At 58.8% G+C, this 19,523-nt stretch overlaps 1 protein-coding gene across 1 annotated transcript in view; it reads right to left on the bottom strand.

The window, feature by feature from the left end:
- FLT4 (fms related tyrosine kinase 4) overlaps positions 1–17,431 on the bottom strand; it is a 45,345-nt gene extending 27,914 nt beyond the window's left edge. The window contains exons 1-2 of the mRNA XM_003279567.3: positions 17,370–17,431; positions 471–567 (exon numbers count right to left, since the gene is read on the bottom strand). Coding sequence (XP_003279615.3) covers positions 471–567; positions 17,370–17,427 — 155 coding nt within the window. The 5' untranslated portion in view covers positions 17,428–17,431. The remainder of the gene's footprint in view (positions 1–470; positions 568–17,369) is intronic.
- Positions 17,432–19,523: the final 2,092 nt, after the last annotated feature.

Below are 19,523 nucleotides of genomic sequence, written 5' to 3'. Positions count from 1 at the left end.
CTTATGCCTGTAATCCCAGCACTTTGGGAGGCCGAGGCGGGTGGATCACGAAGTCAGGAGATCGAGACCATCCTGGCTAACATGGTGAAACCCCGTCTCTACTAAAAATACAAAAAAAATTAGCCAGGTGTGGTGGTGGGCGCCTGTAATCCCAGCTACTTGGGAGGCTGAGGCAGGAGAATAGCATGAACCTGGGAGGCGGAGCTTGCAGTGAGCCGAGATTGCGCCACTGCACTCCAGCCTGGGTGACAGAACGAGATTCCATCTCAAAAAAATAAAAATAAATAAATGCTGATGGGGGTGTGTGGTTGAGGCTGGGGAGGACTGAAGTCACCCACAGCCTGGGAGACCACACAGCCCCAAGGCCACTCTGCCCTGGGAGGGGGCTGCCATCTGGGCCCTCAGCCACCACCTCCTGCCTTGGGCTTGTGCAGCCTCTCTGGCCTGCCAGTGGGAGAGGAACCCAGTACCTGCAGGAGATGGACAGGCTGTCACCGGTGTCGATGACGTGTGACTCCTCCGTGATGTTCAAGGTCGGGGGGGTCATGGAGTAGCCACTCGCCAGGCCTGGGGTGGGAGACAGGGTCAGCATGGTGCTGGGCTGTGACTTGGCACGACGTTGATGGGGCATGGCTGGGCATTCTGCATCGCAAGAGCAGACCCCCTGCAGGGCCGGAGCAGCTCAGGTTCTCAGCCAGCACCGCGTGGCCTGGCCTCACCTGGCCTCACCGTGTGCGCCGTGAGCAGCACCAGCTCTCAGGCCCCAAGACAGCCACGAACCTCTCCCACAGGCTCACCCTGCCTTGTCCCACAGCCGCCATCCTCAGCTACACACCGCCCCTGGACTGAACCCCAACCTCTGACCCCGGTGAGCTGAGCGGCTGGCATGAAGGAGCGGGGGAGGGGCGCTGGAGGGTGTCACCTCCACATCACAGCCCCTGCAGTGCTGCTCCCCGGTGCCCTCCCTCCTGAACTGCAGACCTACACCCACTGCTTCCCAGAGGGTCCTGCACATCCCAGGTCCTCCCCGCACCACGCAGGCCTCGGCCCTCCTGCCTGCTCTCTGCCAGGGGCCTCACCCCCTCCCAGGCCACGTGGTGTCACCTCACAGGTGTCCTTTGGCCCCTCAGCTTCTGGCACCCTCACAGACCCTGCCGGCTGCCCCAGACTCCTCTGCGCTCTCCCTGCCCAGGCCTCCCTAGACACCCCCAGGTCTTCTCACAGGGCTTTTCCTCAGACACACAAATAAACCTGCCTCATCCGGCTGAAACCCACCCTCAGCCAGAGACTGTAGGCTGGCCGGGCTGGGCCTTCTGTCCTGCAGGACTCAGCCCTGCTGCCCCCACACCCTCCTCCCCGTGGGGTGGCGTGTGTGTGTGTGTGTGTGTGTGTATACGTGTGCGCACACGCGTGCCTGCATGGCATCTGTAACTGTAGGCCTGGGTGAGTCTGTGTGTGCCTATGTGTGAGTGGTGTGTGTGGCTTCCTGTATATGTGCAAGCATGCATGCATGTTTGTGTATCTCTGACATGCTGGCCTGTATACACACATGAGTGTGTATGTGGTGGGATCCTGGTGTGGGTGGGAGCAGGCCCCAGGGGAGGTCTGGGTCTGGAACTCTGGCAGATGCATCCTGCCGGGGCCATCCTGAGACAACAGGAAGGGAGGGCTGCATGGCCAGAGGCCCAGGGCTGCGTCCTGTCCCTCCCCCAGGTCCCTGTCCTCCTGAGGGCACAGCCCACTCTTCTGCCCCCAGGCCCCTCCAGTCCGACAGGTCCCTTGGGGTTTGAGGCAGCAGTAGTCTAGCTCTCCTGCCCTCCCGAGGACAGCTCCCTGAGGCCCCGGGGTCCCGCCCTGAAGCTAACGGGGGTGCAGTGGAGCCCAGGGAATCCTTGACGCCAAGCCACCCTAGGATGCAGCACCAGGACGGCGCCTGCTGCACACCTAGATCTCATTTCGGCCTCACACGGGCAACAGTCACCGGTCAATGACCTCTGGCCTCTCCCTTCTTCTATCCCTCTCTCCTGGCCAAACCCTTCCAGGCACCACTTCACTATGGGTCCAGAGCAGGAAGGGCCTTAAACCACACGTCCAGACCCACTGTACAGAGTGGGACACTGAGGCCCTCCAGCCACCCTCAGAAGGTAGCGCCTCGCCTGTCCGCTGCTGGGATTACCACCCAGTCTTTGCTTTGCCAGCCCTCCCCTGGGGCCCCGAGGTGGAAGGGGGTTGTGGGCTCTGCAGCCCCTTCCCCTTGGGGGTGCCAAGCCTTCACAGGCACAGCAGCAGGGCCTGGGCACTGGCAGCCCGTAGCTTGCACCCCTGGGGCTGCCATGAGAGGAGTCTGGGCCAGGGGCTGGGGGGTCCCTGCAGAGAGGAGGCTCCCCTCGGGTGGTGAGGGGCTGAGAAGGAATCCCTCTGAGCTGGGTTTTGAAGGAGGGTGATTTTTTTCCAGGTAGTGGAAAGTAAGTCCATGCCAGGAAGACAGCTGGGCATGTATGTGGGCACCGGAGTGGGTGGTAGTCTGTCCTCAGAGCTACAGAGGAGGGATGATGAGCGTGGGGCTAGACCCGTCCGGATGAATAGACTCTACCCTCCCAGTGGACCTAGAAGGTCAGGAGACCAGGCTCGAGGCCAGTGTCCACCTGCCCAGCCCCATGACTGCAGGAGAGAGAACACCCCCCACCCCCACTGAGGTCTGGAGTGTTGAGCTGGTGGCCCCCCTTCTCAGGAATGCACATCCACCGCACACCTTCCAGCTCCACCGTGCGGCAGCTGTCAGCCCAGCATCCTCGGATGGCTCCCCTCTGTTCCCAAGATAAAGCCAGGAAGGCTGGGCCTCTGCCCTCCAGCCGCTGCCTCTCCCAGCTTCCTCTCCTAGGAGGCGTGGACCTCCTCCTCCCATCCTCCCAAAGCGCCTGTTGTTTTCCTGTCTTGAACACTTGTCCTTTTTCCTGGGACATCCCTCCTTCCTTCTTTCCCTCCCGAGGGCCTCCCTCTTTAGGGTCTAGTTCAGATCCTCATCACTCAGGCAGCATCAGCCTCCTCCTCCTTGAGCTCCTGCTAGAACACAATCAGACTGAACTGTGGTTTTATGATCACATCTGAACAGAGGCTCAATTTTATTCATCTTCCTAAGCCCAAGACAGAGATGTGCAAAGGAGATTCAAGGGGTGGATATAAGAAAGGTTGGATGGGCCGGGCGCGGTGGCTCACGCCTGTAATCCCAGCACTTTGGGAGGCCGAGGCAGGTGGGTCACGAGGTCAGGAGATGGAGACCATCCTGGCTAACACAGTGAAACCCTGTCTCTACTAAAAATACAAAAAATTAGCCGGGCGTGGTGGCGGGCGCCTGTAGTCCCAGCTACTCGGGAGGCTGAGGCAGGAGAATGGCGTGAACCCAGGAGGCGGAGCTGGCAGTGAGCGGAGATCGCGCCACTGCACTCCAGCCTGGGCGACAGAGAGAACTCTGTCTCAAAAAAAAAAAAAAAGAATGGTCGGATAGAGGATGGATGGAAACGGGATGGATGAATGATATGAATGATGAATCACCAGATGAATAAATGGACGGATGGGTGGACAGACAGATGGGTGGGTGGATGGATGGATGGATGGATGCTGGATGGATGGAAGTATGGGTGGATGGGAGGGTGGGTGGGTGGATGGATGGATGGATGGATGGATGGAAGTTGGGTGGGTGGGTGGGTGGGTGGGTGGACAGATGGACGGATGGATGGATGGAAGTTGGGTGGATGGGTGGGTAAACTGGTGGACAGATGGATGGGTGGGTGGAAGCATGAATGGATGGATGGGTGGAAGAGTGGGTGGATGGGTGGAAGAGTGAGTGGATGGGTGAAAGGTAAGTGGATGGGTGAAGGGTGGATGGGGAGAGGAGTCTGTAGGAGCTTCCTCCTGGAGGCACCGCACCACCAAAGGAAGCACCTGCATCACTGCTGAGGGCCATCCATCGCGCTTGCCAACCCTTTTGCCCATCCACGCAAGCTTTTTCATGACATGTCAGCTTTTTCATGACATACCGTAACTTATTCCAGTGACCCCTCTGCCTTTACCAACCTTCCACTGTGTCCTGTATGATCTGCAAACTTTGCCGTAGACCTCACTGTCCACTCCGAATGTCCCTTCCTGCCTTATGTGAAGCCTGGCTTTCTGGCCACGCCACTGCCCCAGGCGGTTACTGCTCTCCACCCCACATGCCTGAACTCCTCGCAGCCATCTGCCCTCCCTACAGCAGTCCCTCTGAGGGTCCCGCTCTTTGGCGGTACCGCCCTCTTCCCCATTAAAGCTGTCATCAGCTGCACCCCCCGTCACTTCCCCTCATTTTCTGCTGACCGTAGCTCCTGGCTCACCATCCCCCCCCACCCCAGCTCCTGCCCTTCTCCATGACTTCACCATCCACAGGGCTGACTCACCAGCACCCTGGCCTCTGAGATCCCCCCTGCACGGTCCTCCCCTCTTCTCCTCCTGAATCACTCAGTTCTGTGGGCGCATCCTGGACCTGGTCATCACCAGAGACTGCGCCATCCCAGAACACCTGTCTTCTACGTCTCTCTCCCTGCTTCCCCTGTTCCTGCTCCATAGCAGCCACATCCTTCAGCCTCATCAAAGCCCTCACTGCTTCCTCCCCACCCCTCGGTGCCCTCCCAGTGCTGCCCGGTCCTGGTGCCTGGGGTCCGCAGCCGCCTCTCTGCATGCTCCCTCACCTCCTGTCCTGCATCCCAACCCTGAGACAGCATGTATCCCGAACAGCACAACACTGGCAGCACAAGGCCCCCCACATGGGCTCCTCCCTCTCATTTTCCTGGGTGCACACGGTTCAGGGTGCTCCTCCTCCCTCACTCTCAGCATCGACAAGGCAAAATCATGAGACAGAAGCACCCCACTGGCTGGGCACAGTGGCTTATGCCTGCAATCCCAGCACTTTGGGAGGCTGAGGCGGGCGGACCATCCTGGCCAACATGGTGAACCCCATCTCTACTAAAAATACAAAAGTTAGCTGGGCATGGTGGCAGGCGCCTGTAGTCCCAGCTACTCGGGAGGCTGAGGCAGGAGAATCGCTTGAACCTGGAAGGCAGAGGTTGCAGTGAGCTGAGATCGCGCCACTGCACTCCAGCCTGGGACAGAGCGAGAATCCGTCTTAAAAAAAAAAAGAAAAAAAGAAAGAAAAACAAAACACCCCATCTTCCCACATCCCAAAACCCACACTGCCAGCCAGGGCCCCAGAAATCGTCTGACATGCCTGCCTCAAACCCACACTGCCAGCCAGGGCCCCAGAAATCCACTGACATGCCTCCTGCCTCCAAACCAGGCCCTCCATCATGCCCAGGGTCCCCCCACCACAGATTTCTCTTCTGATCACCAGTCTTTCTCTACGCAATCATCTCCCATCGTTTTTTTTGTTTGTTTGTTTGTTTTGAGATGGAGTTTCGCTCTTGTTGCCCAGGCTGGAGTGCAATGGCGTGATCTCGGCTCACTGCAACCTCCACCTCGCGGGTTCAAGCGATTCTCCTGCCTCAACCTCCCGAGTAGCTAGGATTACAGGCATGCGCCATCGTGCCTGGCTAATTTTGTATTCTTAGTAGACGGGGCTTCTCCATGTTGGTCAGGCTAGTCTCGAACTCCTGACCTCAGGTGATCCACCTGCCTCGGCCTCCCAAAGTGCTGGGATTACAGGTGTGGGCCACCATGCCTGGCCCATCTCCCATCTTAACAACAAAACAGAATAATTCCTTGGTTCCACACTCTCTTCCAGCCACGGCCCTTTTTCTATCCCCCTTCATGGCCACAGCTGTCCCCTCTGCTGGTTTCCCCTCATCCACCAATGGGGTGCAGCTCCTTCACTTCATGGAGCCAATGGGCAGGGCCTCTCACGACCTCCAGGCTGCAGACGTAGTGGGCACACAGGACACGGAGCCGCACATGCTCTCCCCTGGGCAGCATCTGTGACCCATCTCTCCCCACCTCCCCTCTGCCCAACACACAGTGCTGGCCACTGCCGTCTCTCTGGAGCCCAGACACCTCCCAGGTCTCTAGCTCCAGCCAGGACTACTGTTTGCAACTTCAGTTTTAAGCATCCAGCTGCCCACTGGACTTGGGAAACCCCACAGACAACCCACAGTCTACGTTTCCAATGCTAAACTGCAGACGTGCACCCCCTCCAGCCCCACCAAAGGCTCCTCCCTTGATTGCTCCCTCTCCCCAGATCCTCTCCCAGCCCATCCGCTGACCAGACCACTGAAGCCTGTCAGGCTGGACGCACCTTAGGGCCTGCCCCTGCTCTCTCACTGGGGCCAGCACAGCGACACGCACCCCAAAGTGGCTTCCGGGGCCCGCTCTTGTCGTCCTCCAGGCCTGCCTCTGGGCCCCGCTCCCTGCGGTGAGTGACACTTTAAAAAGCACAGGCCTGATCACACTTGTGCTTCAATCTCACCGGTGCACTGGATTCCCCTGCACTCCCTAGAAAATCCAAACTCCTGGTCCCTGTCCCTCTCTCCACACCCTCGTGGTTCATCCCCTTCACGTTCACGTCCTCCAGCCACCATTGCCTCCAGATTGTTCTGTGCCCCCAGGCTGACTTCTCAGGCTCAGGACTCAGCTTAGACACGGCCTCCTCACCCCTACAAAATGGCTCCATCCTAGCCTCCTGGCTGCTTACGGCATCTTTCCTGTCCCAACCTGGAATTATTTATTTATGTGTTTGTTTGTTTAAGTTATATCTGTCCATGTCCTCCAATAGGCAGTAAGTTTCAATGGGATAAGGACCAAGACAGCTCTTTTTTACCCCACGCTATGCTTCCTACAGCACCTGGCACAGAGTAAAGTCTCAGTGAACACTTGTTGAATGAAAAAAATGGAGGGATGGAAGAAGTACAGATGGATGGGTAGGTGGGTAGATGGGTGGAAGGGTAGATGGATAGATGGGTAGATAGGTGGATAGGTGGAAGGGTGATGGGTGATGGATGGATGGATGGGTGGGTGGGTGGAGGAGTGGATGGGTGGATGGAGGAGTGGATGGGTGGGTGGATGGACGGGTGAGTAGAAGGATGGATGGGTGGATGGATGAACAGACAGATGAATGGATGGATGGACAGGTAGATGAGTGGATGGGTGGGTGGATGGATGGATGGATGGATGGGGGGGTGGAGGAGTGGATGGGTGGATGGAGGAGTGGATGGGTGGGTGGATGGATGGGTGAGTAGAAGGATGGATGGGTGGATGGATGGACAAACAAATGAATGGATGGATGGACAGGTAGATGAGATGAGTGGATGGGTGGATGGATGGATGAGTGGATAGAAAGGTGGATCAACAGATGGAAGGATGGATGGATGGGTAGATGAATAGAAGGATGGACGGATGGGCAGATGGAGGGATGAAAGAATGGCTGGATGGAAGGATGACTGGATGGTGGAAAGGTGGGCACAGGGGTGAAGGTGGATGGGTGGATGGTTAGGTGGTTGGATGGATGGAAAGCAGATGGATGGATGGCTCAACAGACCTCTGACACCTCAGAGACTCTTGTCAGACCCTGTTGTTCCACTGGAAAAGATGCTTCCCGTTTTACAGGATGGGCTGCCCTGGGCAGATTCAGGCCTGCAGGCTGCCACGTCCAGAGGCTCTGTGACTGCCCAGCCCCCACCTGCAGCCCTGAAGAAGGCGCATCCTTCCTGCCTGGCTGTTGTCTGTCTCTGCTGTCCTTCCCTTCCCGCAGCAGGAAGCACTGTCATCCTGGCCTCTGCTGCGCTCCCCCTGCCTTCCTGTTCCTGGCCCGGGAACTGGCTTCTTCCTTCCCCGAGGCCCCGCAAAGCCCTGGCCCCCAAGCCTGCAGCAGCATGGCTGGGGCAGGCACCGGGTGGAGGTCAGCAAGGCCAGAGTGCATACCTCCTCTTCTCTGTACTGTCAGCAGCCCCAGGACACCCTCTGGCCTTGGGCTATGGGGCCTTGGCGTCAGCCACAGGCGTGGCGGGCGTGGGAGCAGCACAGGAGGGTCCTGCACCTCCCCTGGGCAGTGCTGGCACCCCTCCGTGAGGGCCAGGCAGGGTGGGGGAACGTCCCATGGGTTAGGCGCTGGCAGTGAGCGAGATGGCAGGCAGCCAGCCAGCTGAGACTGCCTCATTTGATCCTCACAGCAGCCTGGGAGGGAGGGCTCACCAGCCAGGTCAGCGAGTGAGGAAACTGAGGCGCCAGGCCTCACAGCAGCAGGTGGCCATGTGGGAGCCCAGTCCGGCTGAGTCCAGGATGGTCCTTGCCTCAGGACCAGGCTCCCCTCCAAAGGCAGGGGGCAGAGGCTCAGGCCAGACACCAGCCCAGCCTTCCTCCTAGCCCCTAGCCTGAAGCCTCAGAGACCCCCCGCAGGCAGGAGGGCCCACTCGGGAGGACATGGCTGCCTGGGCCCTGCGCCCCAGTGGCCTCCACCTCACCCCTCCTCAGGGCCTGGCCTCCATCTGGCTTCATGCCCTAGTTGGCTGAGGGCAAAGCCCTTTAAGCTAACGATGCCGTTTTTTTCAAAAGCTTCTTTCCTGAAAACGGAGGGAAAACCCAGCCCAGCCCAGTGAGAGCTGCTGGGAGAGCCAGGCTTGCTTTCCTCCCATGATGTGGGTGGGAGTCGGCCCCTCCCTCAGCTCCACACCTGCGTGTCCTGCATCCCTTGCTCTGTGCAGAACCCACGTTTTCTCATCAAATCCTCTCCGGGCCCACCAGGATGGGACTGAGATGGGCTGGCTGTGCCACACCCTGGTGGGACACGGTCCCGGCCCTCTCTACAGGGCAGCGTGGGTGAGGGCTGGCCTTAGCTGGTTTCTGGGAGCTGCCCTCCGAATGATGGCTGAGTCCACAGGGCATGGCTGGGCCCAGGTCCTGGTGCAGAGGTGAGGTGAGGTCCTGGTGCATGAGAGAGTGAGGGTAGAACTAGCCACACCCTTGCAGCCCTGCCCCGCCCTCGCCTTGCCATCTCTCTCAACCACCACCCTGAGCGCCAGCCTCCCAGGCCCCTGCTCTCCAGCAGGCTCCTCCCTGCCTGGCTGGGCTGTGTCCTCTGTCCTCCCTCACCCTCTGTGCACAGCAAACTGCTGCCCCCAGCTGACCATGTCATCCCCACTCTGGCCCTGACCCACAGCACGTGGAGGGTCTGTGTCACCAAGCGGCTCCCGGGCTGGGGTGTCATCAGCCCACCACTCTGTCCCCAGGCCCAGCACAGCCGGCACAGGGATGGCACTGGGATTATCCGTCAGCTTGGGGCCCTCCACGTTGGCAGAGAGCATGGCTCTACTATGGCCACCCTGGGCCCGGCCCCACTTCTCCCTCTCCCTGGGGTGCTTGGGAAGACGGGAACTGTGTGGCAGGCCTGCCAGCTGGACACACACTCTCTGGGCAGCTGAGCCCAGGAGGACAAAGGCAGCCAGGAGCCAGGCTGCAGACTGGAGGGAGCTGGCGGGGAGCAACGGAGCTGCTGGCTGAGCTGGGGTTCAGCAGAGGGGGTCACCTGCACCCTCTCTCTTCACTCCTGGGGCCAGGCCTCTGCAGGGACCTCGGGGGAGGCAGCAGGAGCGTCCTGTCTGGTGGCCCCTGCTAACCTGGCCAGCAGCCCCTGTGCCTCCAGAGCTTAAGGGGCTGTTGGTCCTCACTGCACATCCTGCAGGCCTGAGAGAGCTGAGCCCACACGCCCGGCTGGGCACCCTGCACTGCCGCTCTCTGCTCTATGGTCTTGGGCAAATCACTTCCTCTCTCCAAGCCCCAGTCTTCCCACTGGTGAGATGTGGACTGGCCCTAGGATGACTGGGAACTAGACCACAAACAACATGGTTAAGAATAAACTGTCGGCTGGGCGCAGTGGCTCACGCCTGTAATCCCAGCACTTTGGGAGGCCAAGGTGGGTGGATCACGAGGTCAAGAGATTGAGACCATCCTGGCCAACATGGTGAAACCCCATCTCTACTAAAAATACAAAAATTAGCCCAGCATGGTGGCGTGAGCCTGCAGTCCCAGCTACTCGAGAGGCTGAGGTAGGAGAATCACTTGAACCCAGGAAGCAGAGGTTGCAGTGAGCCGAGATCGCGCCACTGCACTCCAGCTTGGGCGACAGAATGAGACTCTGTGTGAAAAAAAAAAAAAAAAGAATAAGCTGTCTCTGGCTCAGGCACGCGGATCCCCCTGCTCTCACTTCCTCCTGAATGCTTGATTTGCTACAGCTGCTGTACCACTGTGACCCTGTGTTGTCGTCAGAGCATGGGGGGCAACCCTCGCTGGTGGGAGGGGATTAATGTGAGCTGAAAGGGGCATTGTAGACTGATGAGGAGCTCGCTGGCCCAGGAGGAGGGCACACAGGCCAGAGTGCCGGTGACTCTGGGCCCTCAAGTAGATGAAGCAGATGGAGCACGGTGAAGGTGATGAGGCCGTGGAAGCAGGTCCAGGTCCCCAGCCGGCCTCGGGCCCTGTCCTGCTCGCTGGATGGACTCTCTCTCTCTTGATGGTGGCACACCGGGGGGCTTCAACCCCACTCTGTGCTCCCACCCTCCCTGACAGCTCTCCTGGGCTCCAGTCCTAGAGGACCCCAGCCCTCGAGCCCAGCCCACATCCAGCACTGGGGAGGATGACTGAGGCACGGAGCTCACAACTGTGCATCCGCCAGAGGAGCAAGTACCACAAAGAATGAGAATTCACAGTGCTGGCGAGAATGTGGAGAAAGAGACACCCACGCAGTAATGATAAACAGCATCCATACACCGATGGCAAATTCTCCAAATTCTCCTTTCCCAAGACCTCCTGCTACAACAGCAGCAAGGTGCACTGAGCACTGTCCATGTGCAGCACAGCCCTACGCACGTGTGCATTCCACACACCTTCACACCCCTGCGATTGCTTCCATATTGCCACTGTACAGACAGAAAGCTAGCACACAGAGGTTAACGCATTCCAAAACACATGACCATTAAGAGATTGTCTTGGGAAGACAGGATTTTGGGAAGCTACTATTTATTCTACAGATGTCTGTATAATTTGCATTTCTACATTTTACAAAATGTAATCATCCCTCCCATTAGCGCTGGAAACACTGCTCTCCTTCCCACTGTCCAAGTGATGCTCACCCACCAGACATTCCTGACCCCGCTCATCCCCCACAGCCAATTGGTCACCAAGTTGCCTCCATTCTGAGCTGAAATGGGCTTTGCAGGCTGAGTAGGAGCTGGCCCGGGAGGAGGGCACCGTGGGTGGGGTGGCTGAGTGCCAGGCCCCTGCCCTCACCTCTCCTCACCATCCTGACCGCAGCTTGGCGTGGATGCTTTCTGGCCGCAGAGGCCCTCCCGGGCTTTCCAGGGCTGCTGTCCCTCCACTTTCCCTCCTCCCCGCCCCACTGCTGGCCAGCCTCAGTGGCTCTCCCCCGGATCGCAATCTCAGTGTCTCCCCACTGGCCCAGTCCTTGCTCAGGGGTCAGACGATCTTTCTAGAACACAAGTCCCTCTCCTGCCTAAAACCATCTCCTGCCTCTTTGCTGCTTATGGGCAGAATCTGGCGCCTCCTTGGCCTCCTTGCACCCACCCGGTGCGGCTCCAGACCTCCATGTGCCGTAGATCTGCAACCGTCCCCACCTCTGACGTCTGAGCTCCTGTGCCACTTCCCCAGCATCTCACACTGAGGCTTCCCCGCAGGACTCCTGCACTTTTCCATAGCTCTGTGGAGCGGCTGGCTCATTATCACGTTTAACAGTTCTTTTTTTGAGGCGGAGTCTCGCCCTGTTGCCCAGGCTGTAGTGCAGTGGCACCGATCTTGGCTCACTGCAACCTCTGCCTCCCAGTTTCAAACAGTTCTCCTGCCTCAGCCTCCCGAGTAGTTGGGATTACAGGCGCCGGCCACCACACCCAGCTAATTTTTGTATTTTTAGTGGAGATGGGGTTTCACCATGTTGGCCAGGCTCTCAAACTCTTAACCTTGTGATCCGCCCGCCTTGGCCTCCGGAAGTGCTGGGATTACAGGCGTGAGCCACCGTGCCCTGCCCTTAACGGTTCTTTAGTTCAAGACAAGGGCTTCTGTTTGTCTTTCTGCAGTGGCATTCCCGGCACTGGACTTTTTGTAGCTGCATTCCCAGCATTGGACTTGGCCAGCAATTTACCCGGGGCTGGTTTTGAGGATCTGAGGGACAAAAAGACACCATAGAATGTGTGGGCAGGTGTAGGTGTGAGGGGGAAGAGGGCACAGGGTACCAGGAGGGTGGAGAGGCTGTGCACGGAGGGGCACGCCGGGCGTGTGGTGGACCTGGGGACCTGTCTGCGACAATGCTGCTTTGTAAAGGTCTCTGGGACAGCAAAGTAAAAATGGCCATGAGGTGGTTGGAAATTGAAGAGTCGACCTGGCCAGCCCTCTCAGGCACTCCCTGGGGAAGGTGGGCAGTGGCCTGCGTGCCTGCGTCTTCTTTCCCGCTTGGCCCCCAGCTATTTGGAACCAGACATCAGACACCTATTACCTCCCTGAAATGAGCCATCTATTATCTAGAGAGCCGTTTCACCCTTGTGGCCTTAATTTCCTAATCTCCAAAATAAGGTCTGTGTGACAAGGTTAAAACCTGTACATGCCCTGCTGTGAAGCAATCTGAGAAACCATTTCACACGGAGGTGTGGCTCACTGCCGGACATTCCACATCTGTGCGTGTGCACGCATGTGCCAGTGCACGCTTGCTGCTGAAAACAAATCAATCTCCATTTGGTAGAATTTAGAGTAGCTTTGAGGCCAGTGTGTAGAGTTGGGTGATGATAAGGGCTTCCCCTAAACCCACCTGAAAGTCTGAATTTTGTGCTCCCAGAGGCACACTGTGAGCGGGAACGAAGCCCTCACCTGCCCTGGAAGGCCCCTTCCACTTGGAGCAGCACCCTCTGCCTGGAGTTCCCAGCGGTCTGGCAAAGGGCATGTCCAGAAGGGGCGAAAGGCCATGGTGCTGGGGCTGCTGTGTGCAGTGGGTGTAGGCTGGGTGGATGCAGGGCTAGGGACAGCCTGGGACTCCAGCGGGAAGGGCCAGTGCCACAAGCCCAAGAAGCTGGTGCTTATCTTGTGGGTGAGTCGGCGGGGGGGGCCCTGAAGGCTCAGATTTGTATTTTACAGCAGTCCCTTTGGGGCAGAATGGAGACAAATTTCTGGAAGATGCTGGAAGCAGGGAGTGGTGATGAGGTTGAGAAGTGCTGGACCTGCGGGGAGCGTGGGCTGCCTGAGTACCCCGTGGGGGTGGAGACCAGGAGGGGGCCTGAGCAGATGCTAAGCTCCCAGCACAGGACCGCCGTGGGGCAGCCAGCTATGCCAGGCAGTTTCCCTGGCTTCCGTGGGGTCAAGGCTCTGCTTGCTGGCCGGCAGGACAAGTGCCGTTATCAGACAACCCAGCTGGCGCAGCGGTGGCCCCCCAGTGCTGCTAAATCGGGGCCACCGGCTCCTGCCGCAGGAAGAGGGAAATGCAGGCAGGATGTCCTCTCCTGTGGCCGACGAGTCCTTTCCCATGAACCCCTGCTGACCTCGCCGGCCACGTGGCAGGCCTCCCCTACTCACCACCTGGATCTGCCCAGGCCTGGCTGCGGGCTAGGGTGGTGCGGGCCTCAGACGGGGCCGGGGGTGTGCCTGCTGTTACCCCGTCCAGCCTGGCCGGGGCTGGCACCCTGCTCCTCCTCCAGGAATGAATGCCCGCATCTTCCTGCTCCCAGACCTGTCTCCTCAGTGTGACCGGAAAACCCAGATTCCAGAGGAAGCCAGTGTCTGAAAAGGACCGAAACTCAGGAATCCCTGGCTCCAGCTGGACACACTGACTGAATCTTGCTCAGAGTCTAGGGGGTGTGAGAGGCTCTCCAGACCCCTCTCCCTGCCCACCCCCAACTCTGATAGCATCTCAGAGGGACGTGGGGCACAGGCTAGGCCTTGGTAGAGAGAAAACTGCCCTGTGGGGGAAAATACGGCAGTGGGAGGGGAGTAAGCCAGACACAGAGAAGAACCCCCCCCTTGCAGCTGACTTCACTTCCCCGGGTTCCCCCATTCCCCTATGCCCCATCACACTGCTGCCAAGTTTCCTCCCTCCTCATCTGGCCAGTTGCATCAGCTGAGGTCTCCCAGGAAATCCCATTGCCTGCCTCCACCCCGAGGCCCTGCTCCTCTCCCAGGGTCTCCCTTTGATAAACTATCCTTGAAGCCAGAGACCTGGGACTTCCTCCGTCCCCACCATCCCCAGCTGCTACCTGCCTCCACCCCAGTTTACCCCCTGGGTTATCCACTTGCAGTTCCTGTCTCCCCCTGGACACCAGCCTCCTTGCTGCTGGTGTTGCCCCGTCTCCAGCCTCGTTTCCCCTACCTCCCATCCACTCCTCCCAGACTCTAGCGTCAGCGGACCACACACTTGGCCACATTCACCATCTGGACTTGCCTGTCTCTGCGGCTTCATGGGGTTCTTTGCCCTGCTTGGAATTCCCTGTCCTGGAGTTCTGCAGACCCCAACAGGAAGCCCTTAGCTGGAAGTGACACTGCCTTCCTGTGCAGCTTACAGCCACCAGCTGGGCCTCACCAGGGCCCCTGAACACTTTCATCCCTGGGCGATAGACGTCTGATGGCATGTCTGTGTCCCTGCAAGGCACAGGAAACCCCTGTCGGATGGGGCCAGCTCCAAGTCCTCCCTGGGCCACCCCAAACAGGCACTATGCTGGGGTCTTGCATAGAACTGCAGGCTCCTTCCCTGGGTCGGGGTGCCACGGCCGGGGGTCACGGTGGAGAATTCGCCAGACAGACCACGCATCACACCTCACACCCTGTCTGGGCCCAGCCATGTGGGCCCCATGCTCCGGGAGGGCTCAGGACTCCTTCGGCCACACTGGCTCTGTGCCATAGGCCTGGTGGATGAGGGAACAACACCTGCATTCGAGTCCCCAGAGCCCTGAGCTGGAGCAGAAGGTCCCCAGGCCCAAGTAAAGTGGGCCTGATCCCCACATCCTGCCTGCAGTGACTTGCATCCCTGGGCCACACATCTGTCCACACCTGGGCCTTTGTGACCCAGCTCACAGCACAAGCAAACGTCTTGAGACCAGGCCACTCCAGATGCCCTGCAGACCCTGCTCCTGCATGTCCCTGGTAGCCACAGTGCAGAGGTGCCAATGGCCTCTCTCTAGACTAAGCCCCAAGAGACATCTGTGGCCTACCCTCTCCACCAGGGCAAGACTGTGGAACTGCAGCAGGAAACTGGGTCTTGGAGTCCAGCCCAAGCACACACAACCCACACAATCTCGGGGCTTGCCGGCTTGTGGCATGGCTATGCTTGGGGAAACTGAGGTGCAGGGAGGGGAAAGGAGGGGGGTCCAGATCACACAGAAAGGAATTTACGGCAGAGGCAGGACAAGAGTCTGGTTCTATGACCAACAGCACGCTTTGGGGTCAGCTTCAGGATGCTCAGGCTTCTGGCCTGCTCCCACTGGACCAGCTGCCCTGACACCCGACTGCAGCTGAGGGCTTGTGCTCCCGCCATGGCATCCCCCATCAAGCTGGGGGCTCCCGGGGTCTTTAGCCTAGCAGGGGGTAGAGCAAGGTGCAGGGCTCAGGGAGGGATGACTTCTGTCTCCATTGCCATCTCCCCACCAGCCAAACCCAGGTCTAGCCCAGGACACCCCTCTCCATGGGGCACCCAGCTAATGCCCTCTCTCCTCAACATAACTGGGTCACTAAGAGTCACCCCTTACTGCAGGGAATGGCTTCCTCATCCTTCACCCCACATCTCCCTGTGCTCCACCTGGGAGCACCAGGACACTGGCCTCTACTGGTTCTCCTTATACCTGCAAAATGTTCCCTGGATCCCTGGAAGCCCCCCTGCCCTCTGGGCTCCTCCTCCAGGGCTCCCCTCCTGGGTCTTTCTGCTTCCTCTCCAACTACTCAGCTCAGCCTCAGACACTGCGCCCAGGCACCTTGTCCCATGTCTGCTCCAGGTTAAGCGTCTCCCATTTTACAGCCCTGCAGTCCAACCAAGGTCTACCAGCCGCTCAACAAATACATCCTGAGCACCTGTGAGAGCCTGGTCCTGGGCTGGGTCCAGGAGGGCCAAGGGCAGCGCCCTGATCTGACCTGCCCGACTCAGAGGCTCAGATAGATGCTCTCCTCCCTCCTTCCCTGGTTGAGCCAGACCTGCCCCCTCTCCTGTCCTCTGTCCTACAGCCAGTGGACATACAGGTGGTGAGCAGAAGGCAGGCTTTGTCAGGCTTACTGTGGGCCTTCTGGGAACCTTGGGGAAGTGACACATGTCCTTGGTCTAAGCTTCTCCATGTGTAAAATGGGTCTGACACTCGCTGTGAGAATTACAAGCCAGTATTTATTTTCTATGGTGTGCAGAAATGTTGAGGTCCCCATCGCTGACTTCAGGGCTCCCGGCACTCCCCTTCAGACACTGGAACCCCTGACTCCGCCCTTCCACCCTTTGATTTCCAGGGACACCAGCGCCGTGCGGACTCTCAGCTCATCTTCTCAGCTTCCTCCCTGACATCTCCATCCACTCCCTCTGCCCTCCCCGCATCCCCCCCAGTCCCTCTTTCCAACCCCTTCGCCTCCGCTTCAGGTCTGCGTCTCTCCTCGCCAGGGCCAAATTCCCAACACAAGCCGAACCCTGCCTCTCCTGTGCAGGGGACTCTCCCGTGGGGACCTCTGCTCCTCAGCTGGCCTTCAAGGCCCCTGTCCCCTCAAACCCGGGGACCCCTGGCCTTCCGCCCCTTCTGCGGCGCCGATAGCCCGCGATTCGCCTCCTCAAGATTCGCCTTAAGTTCCCGCGTGCACCTGCACCCGTCCGCCTGGGGCGCGCGGTAGTCCCCAGCCCCTGCCCCCGCAGTCGCCGGCCACGGGGAGGTGGAAGCCCGTCTCGAGCGCCCTCTGGGGGACCGACCGCGAGCGGAGACGCCGGGCGTCGGGAAGTGCGCACCCGAGTCTGGGGCCCGGCCGGGATGGCCGGGATCTCCGGTGCGCGTGGGTCGGGACCCAGCGGCGCGGCGCGGGGACCCCGCGGGGAAGCGAGTAAGGCCACGAAGGATCCGGGCTCGGCGCGCAGCCCGACAGGACCCGGCTCCGAGGACGCCGAGCCACCGACGGAGAGACCGATTCAGGGGCCGGGAGGGCTATCCCTGCGCCGAGGCGCGGCCCGGCGGCCCTGGCCCTGACCCGGCTGCAGTCCCCGCCCGCCCTTTCCTCATCCCGAGGTCCCGGGCCCCAAGCGCCGTGCTCCCTCCGGCGGGCGTCCGCGCACCAGGGCCACCGTCTCCCCCGCCCGTGCCCGTCGGAGCGGTCTCAGCGCCCGCCCCAGGTGCGCGGTACCCCCTCCCCGGCCAGCCCCGCGCTCGGGCTGGTGGCCCGCTCGCCGCGCTCACCGTCCAGGAGTCCCAGGCAGAGCCACAGTCGCAGGCACAGCGCGGCGCCCCGCTGCATCTCCGGCCGCTGCGCGTGGGTCCGACCTGAGCGGCCGCTGCTTGGGGCTGAAAGTGTCGGCGCGGGAGCGGGCGCCGGCTGGCCTGGGGCGGGGCGGGGCGGGGCGGGGCGGGGGCCGGAGGCGGGTCAGGGATTCAGGCCGCTCCCCGCGCCCCCCTCCCCCCCGTCCCGCCCAGCCCGCCGCGGGGCGTCCGGTCCACCCGAGCAGTGCGCGCTCTGCACCACGGGGTCTGGGCCCCCTCCTGGGCGGCTCCGGGCGCGGGGATGCGGGTAACGCAGACGGCCTCGGTGTGCGCTCCGGAGGTAACGGAGCCTGGTGGGCAAAGGGGAACAAAATGCAGCACGCGCCCTTTTCTGTCCGTCCTTTCCATCAATAAAATCCAGAGTAAGCAAAAAAGCAATACTTGTAAAAATAGCAGCATGTTACATCTTTGAAAATATTGGCACCAGCCGGGGCAACATAGGGAGACCCGGTCTCAAAAATAAACAAATAAATAAATATAATAAGCCGAGCTTGGTTGTGCGCGCTCGTAATCCCAGCTTCTGGGAGGGCTGAGGCAGGAGAATCGCTTGAACCCGGGAGAAGGAGGTTGCAGTGAGCTGAGATCGCGCCATTGCACTCCATCCAGTCTGGGAGCCAAAAAAAAAAAAAAAAAAAAAAAAGCAAAAACAAAAACCCGTTCAGCAGTGTTTAACTACCTGCACAGTGTCGATGGAAGCTGCACGCGGGAGCGGGACACCCGGGATAACCGACCCCCTCCCTGCAGGCCTGGCCTCCTAGCTTTAGAACTCCCCCAAATGTTCTCAGCTCAATCAGGACCCGCCCCCACATTTTTAATAAAGCGACACTTTGCTTTTGCTTTCTGACTTGGCAATCCTCTTACAGACTTCCGTTCTCTTTTCAGTTTGTCTCTAGAATTTTCCTGTTTAATAATAAAGCCCATGACCATGACTGTCTCAACCTCCCTCCCGGCTTTTCGTTTCATTCACATTTTCCATCCCCCCACCCCCGGCCCCCAAAGCCCGTTCATCCTCGCCAAAAAGCAAGAGTAGATTTTCAATAACCACTAACACCTCTCTCAAATCCAGGTAAGAATTGGCTATATTATTAAGCCGGAATCACAAATCAGTGCGGATAGTGTAGACAATTTAACAAATAAGGTTGGGGAAACTAGGTAACCAAGTGATACATGAGGTTAGGTATTTATCAATCATATATTGATTTTTTTTAGCTTTGAAAGATTTATTATGAGATGTAACACACTTATGGAAAGTACATAATATATCAGCATATTATAAACCTGAATTTTAAAGCAACAAACACCTGTGTTTCCATTCCCCAGGCCAAGGGACGTAGAATGACATCCCCACATCCCCTCACTTCCCATCACAAATCCCTCACTAACCCCGGAAGATGTCCACTATCCTGGCATTATCATTTCCCTGCTTTTCTTTATCATTTTATCATCAAAATATATGTTTTGCTTTTTTTTTTTCAGAATGTACTTTTTTTTTTTTCCTCAAACAAAGTCTCTCCCTTGTTGCCCAGGCTGGAGTGCAGTGGGACAATCTCACTGCACTGCACCCTCTGCCTCCCGGGGTCAAGCGATTCTCCCGCCTCAGGCGCCTGGCACCACGCCCAGCTAATTTCTGTATTTTTAGTAGAGATGAGGGTTTAACCATGTTGGCCAGGCTGGTCTCAAACTCCTGACCTTGTGATCTGCCCACCTCTGCCTCCCAAAGTGCTGGGATTATAGGCATGAGCCACTGTGCCCGGCCCAGAATATACTTGGTTTTTTTTGTTGTTTTTTTAGACAGGGTCTCACTTTGTCACCCAGGCTGGAGTGCAGTCACATGATCTCTGCTCACTGCAGCCTCGACACTGCCCCCAGACTCAAATGATCCTCCCACCTCAGCCTCCCAAGTAGCTTGGACCACAGGTGTGCGCCACCACACCCAGTGAATTTTTTGCATAGATGGATTTTCGCCACGTTTTTGTCCAAGCTGTTCTTAAACTCCTGGGCTCAAGTGATCCACCTGCCTCAGCCTCCCAGAATGCTGGGATGACAGGGATGAGCCGCCGCATCCAGCCAGAA

This window comes from Nomascus leucogenys, chromosome 2 (genome assembly GCF_006542625.1).
Source record: "Nomascus leucogenys isolate Asia chromosome 2, Asia_NLE_v1, whole genome shotgun sequence".
NCBI classification, from domain to species: domain Eukaryota; kingdom Metazoa; phylum Chordata; class Mammalia; order Primates; family Hylobatidae; genus Nomascus; species Nomascus leucogenys.
The sequence above is the reverse complement of the archived record's forward strand: the minus strand, read 5'-3'. Positions and strand labels throughout refer to the sequence as shown.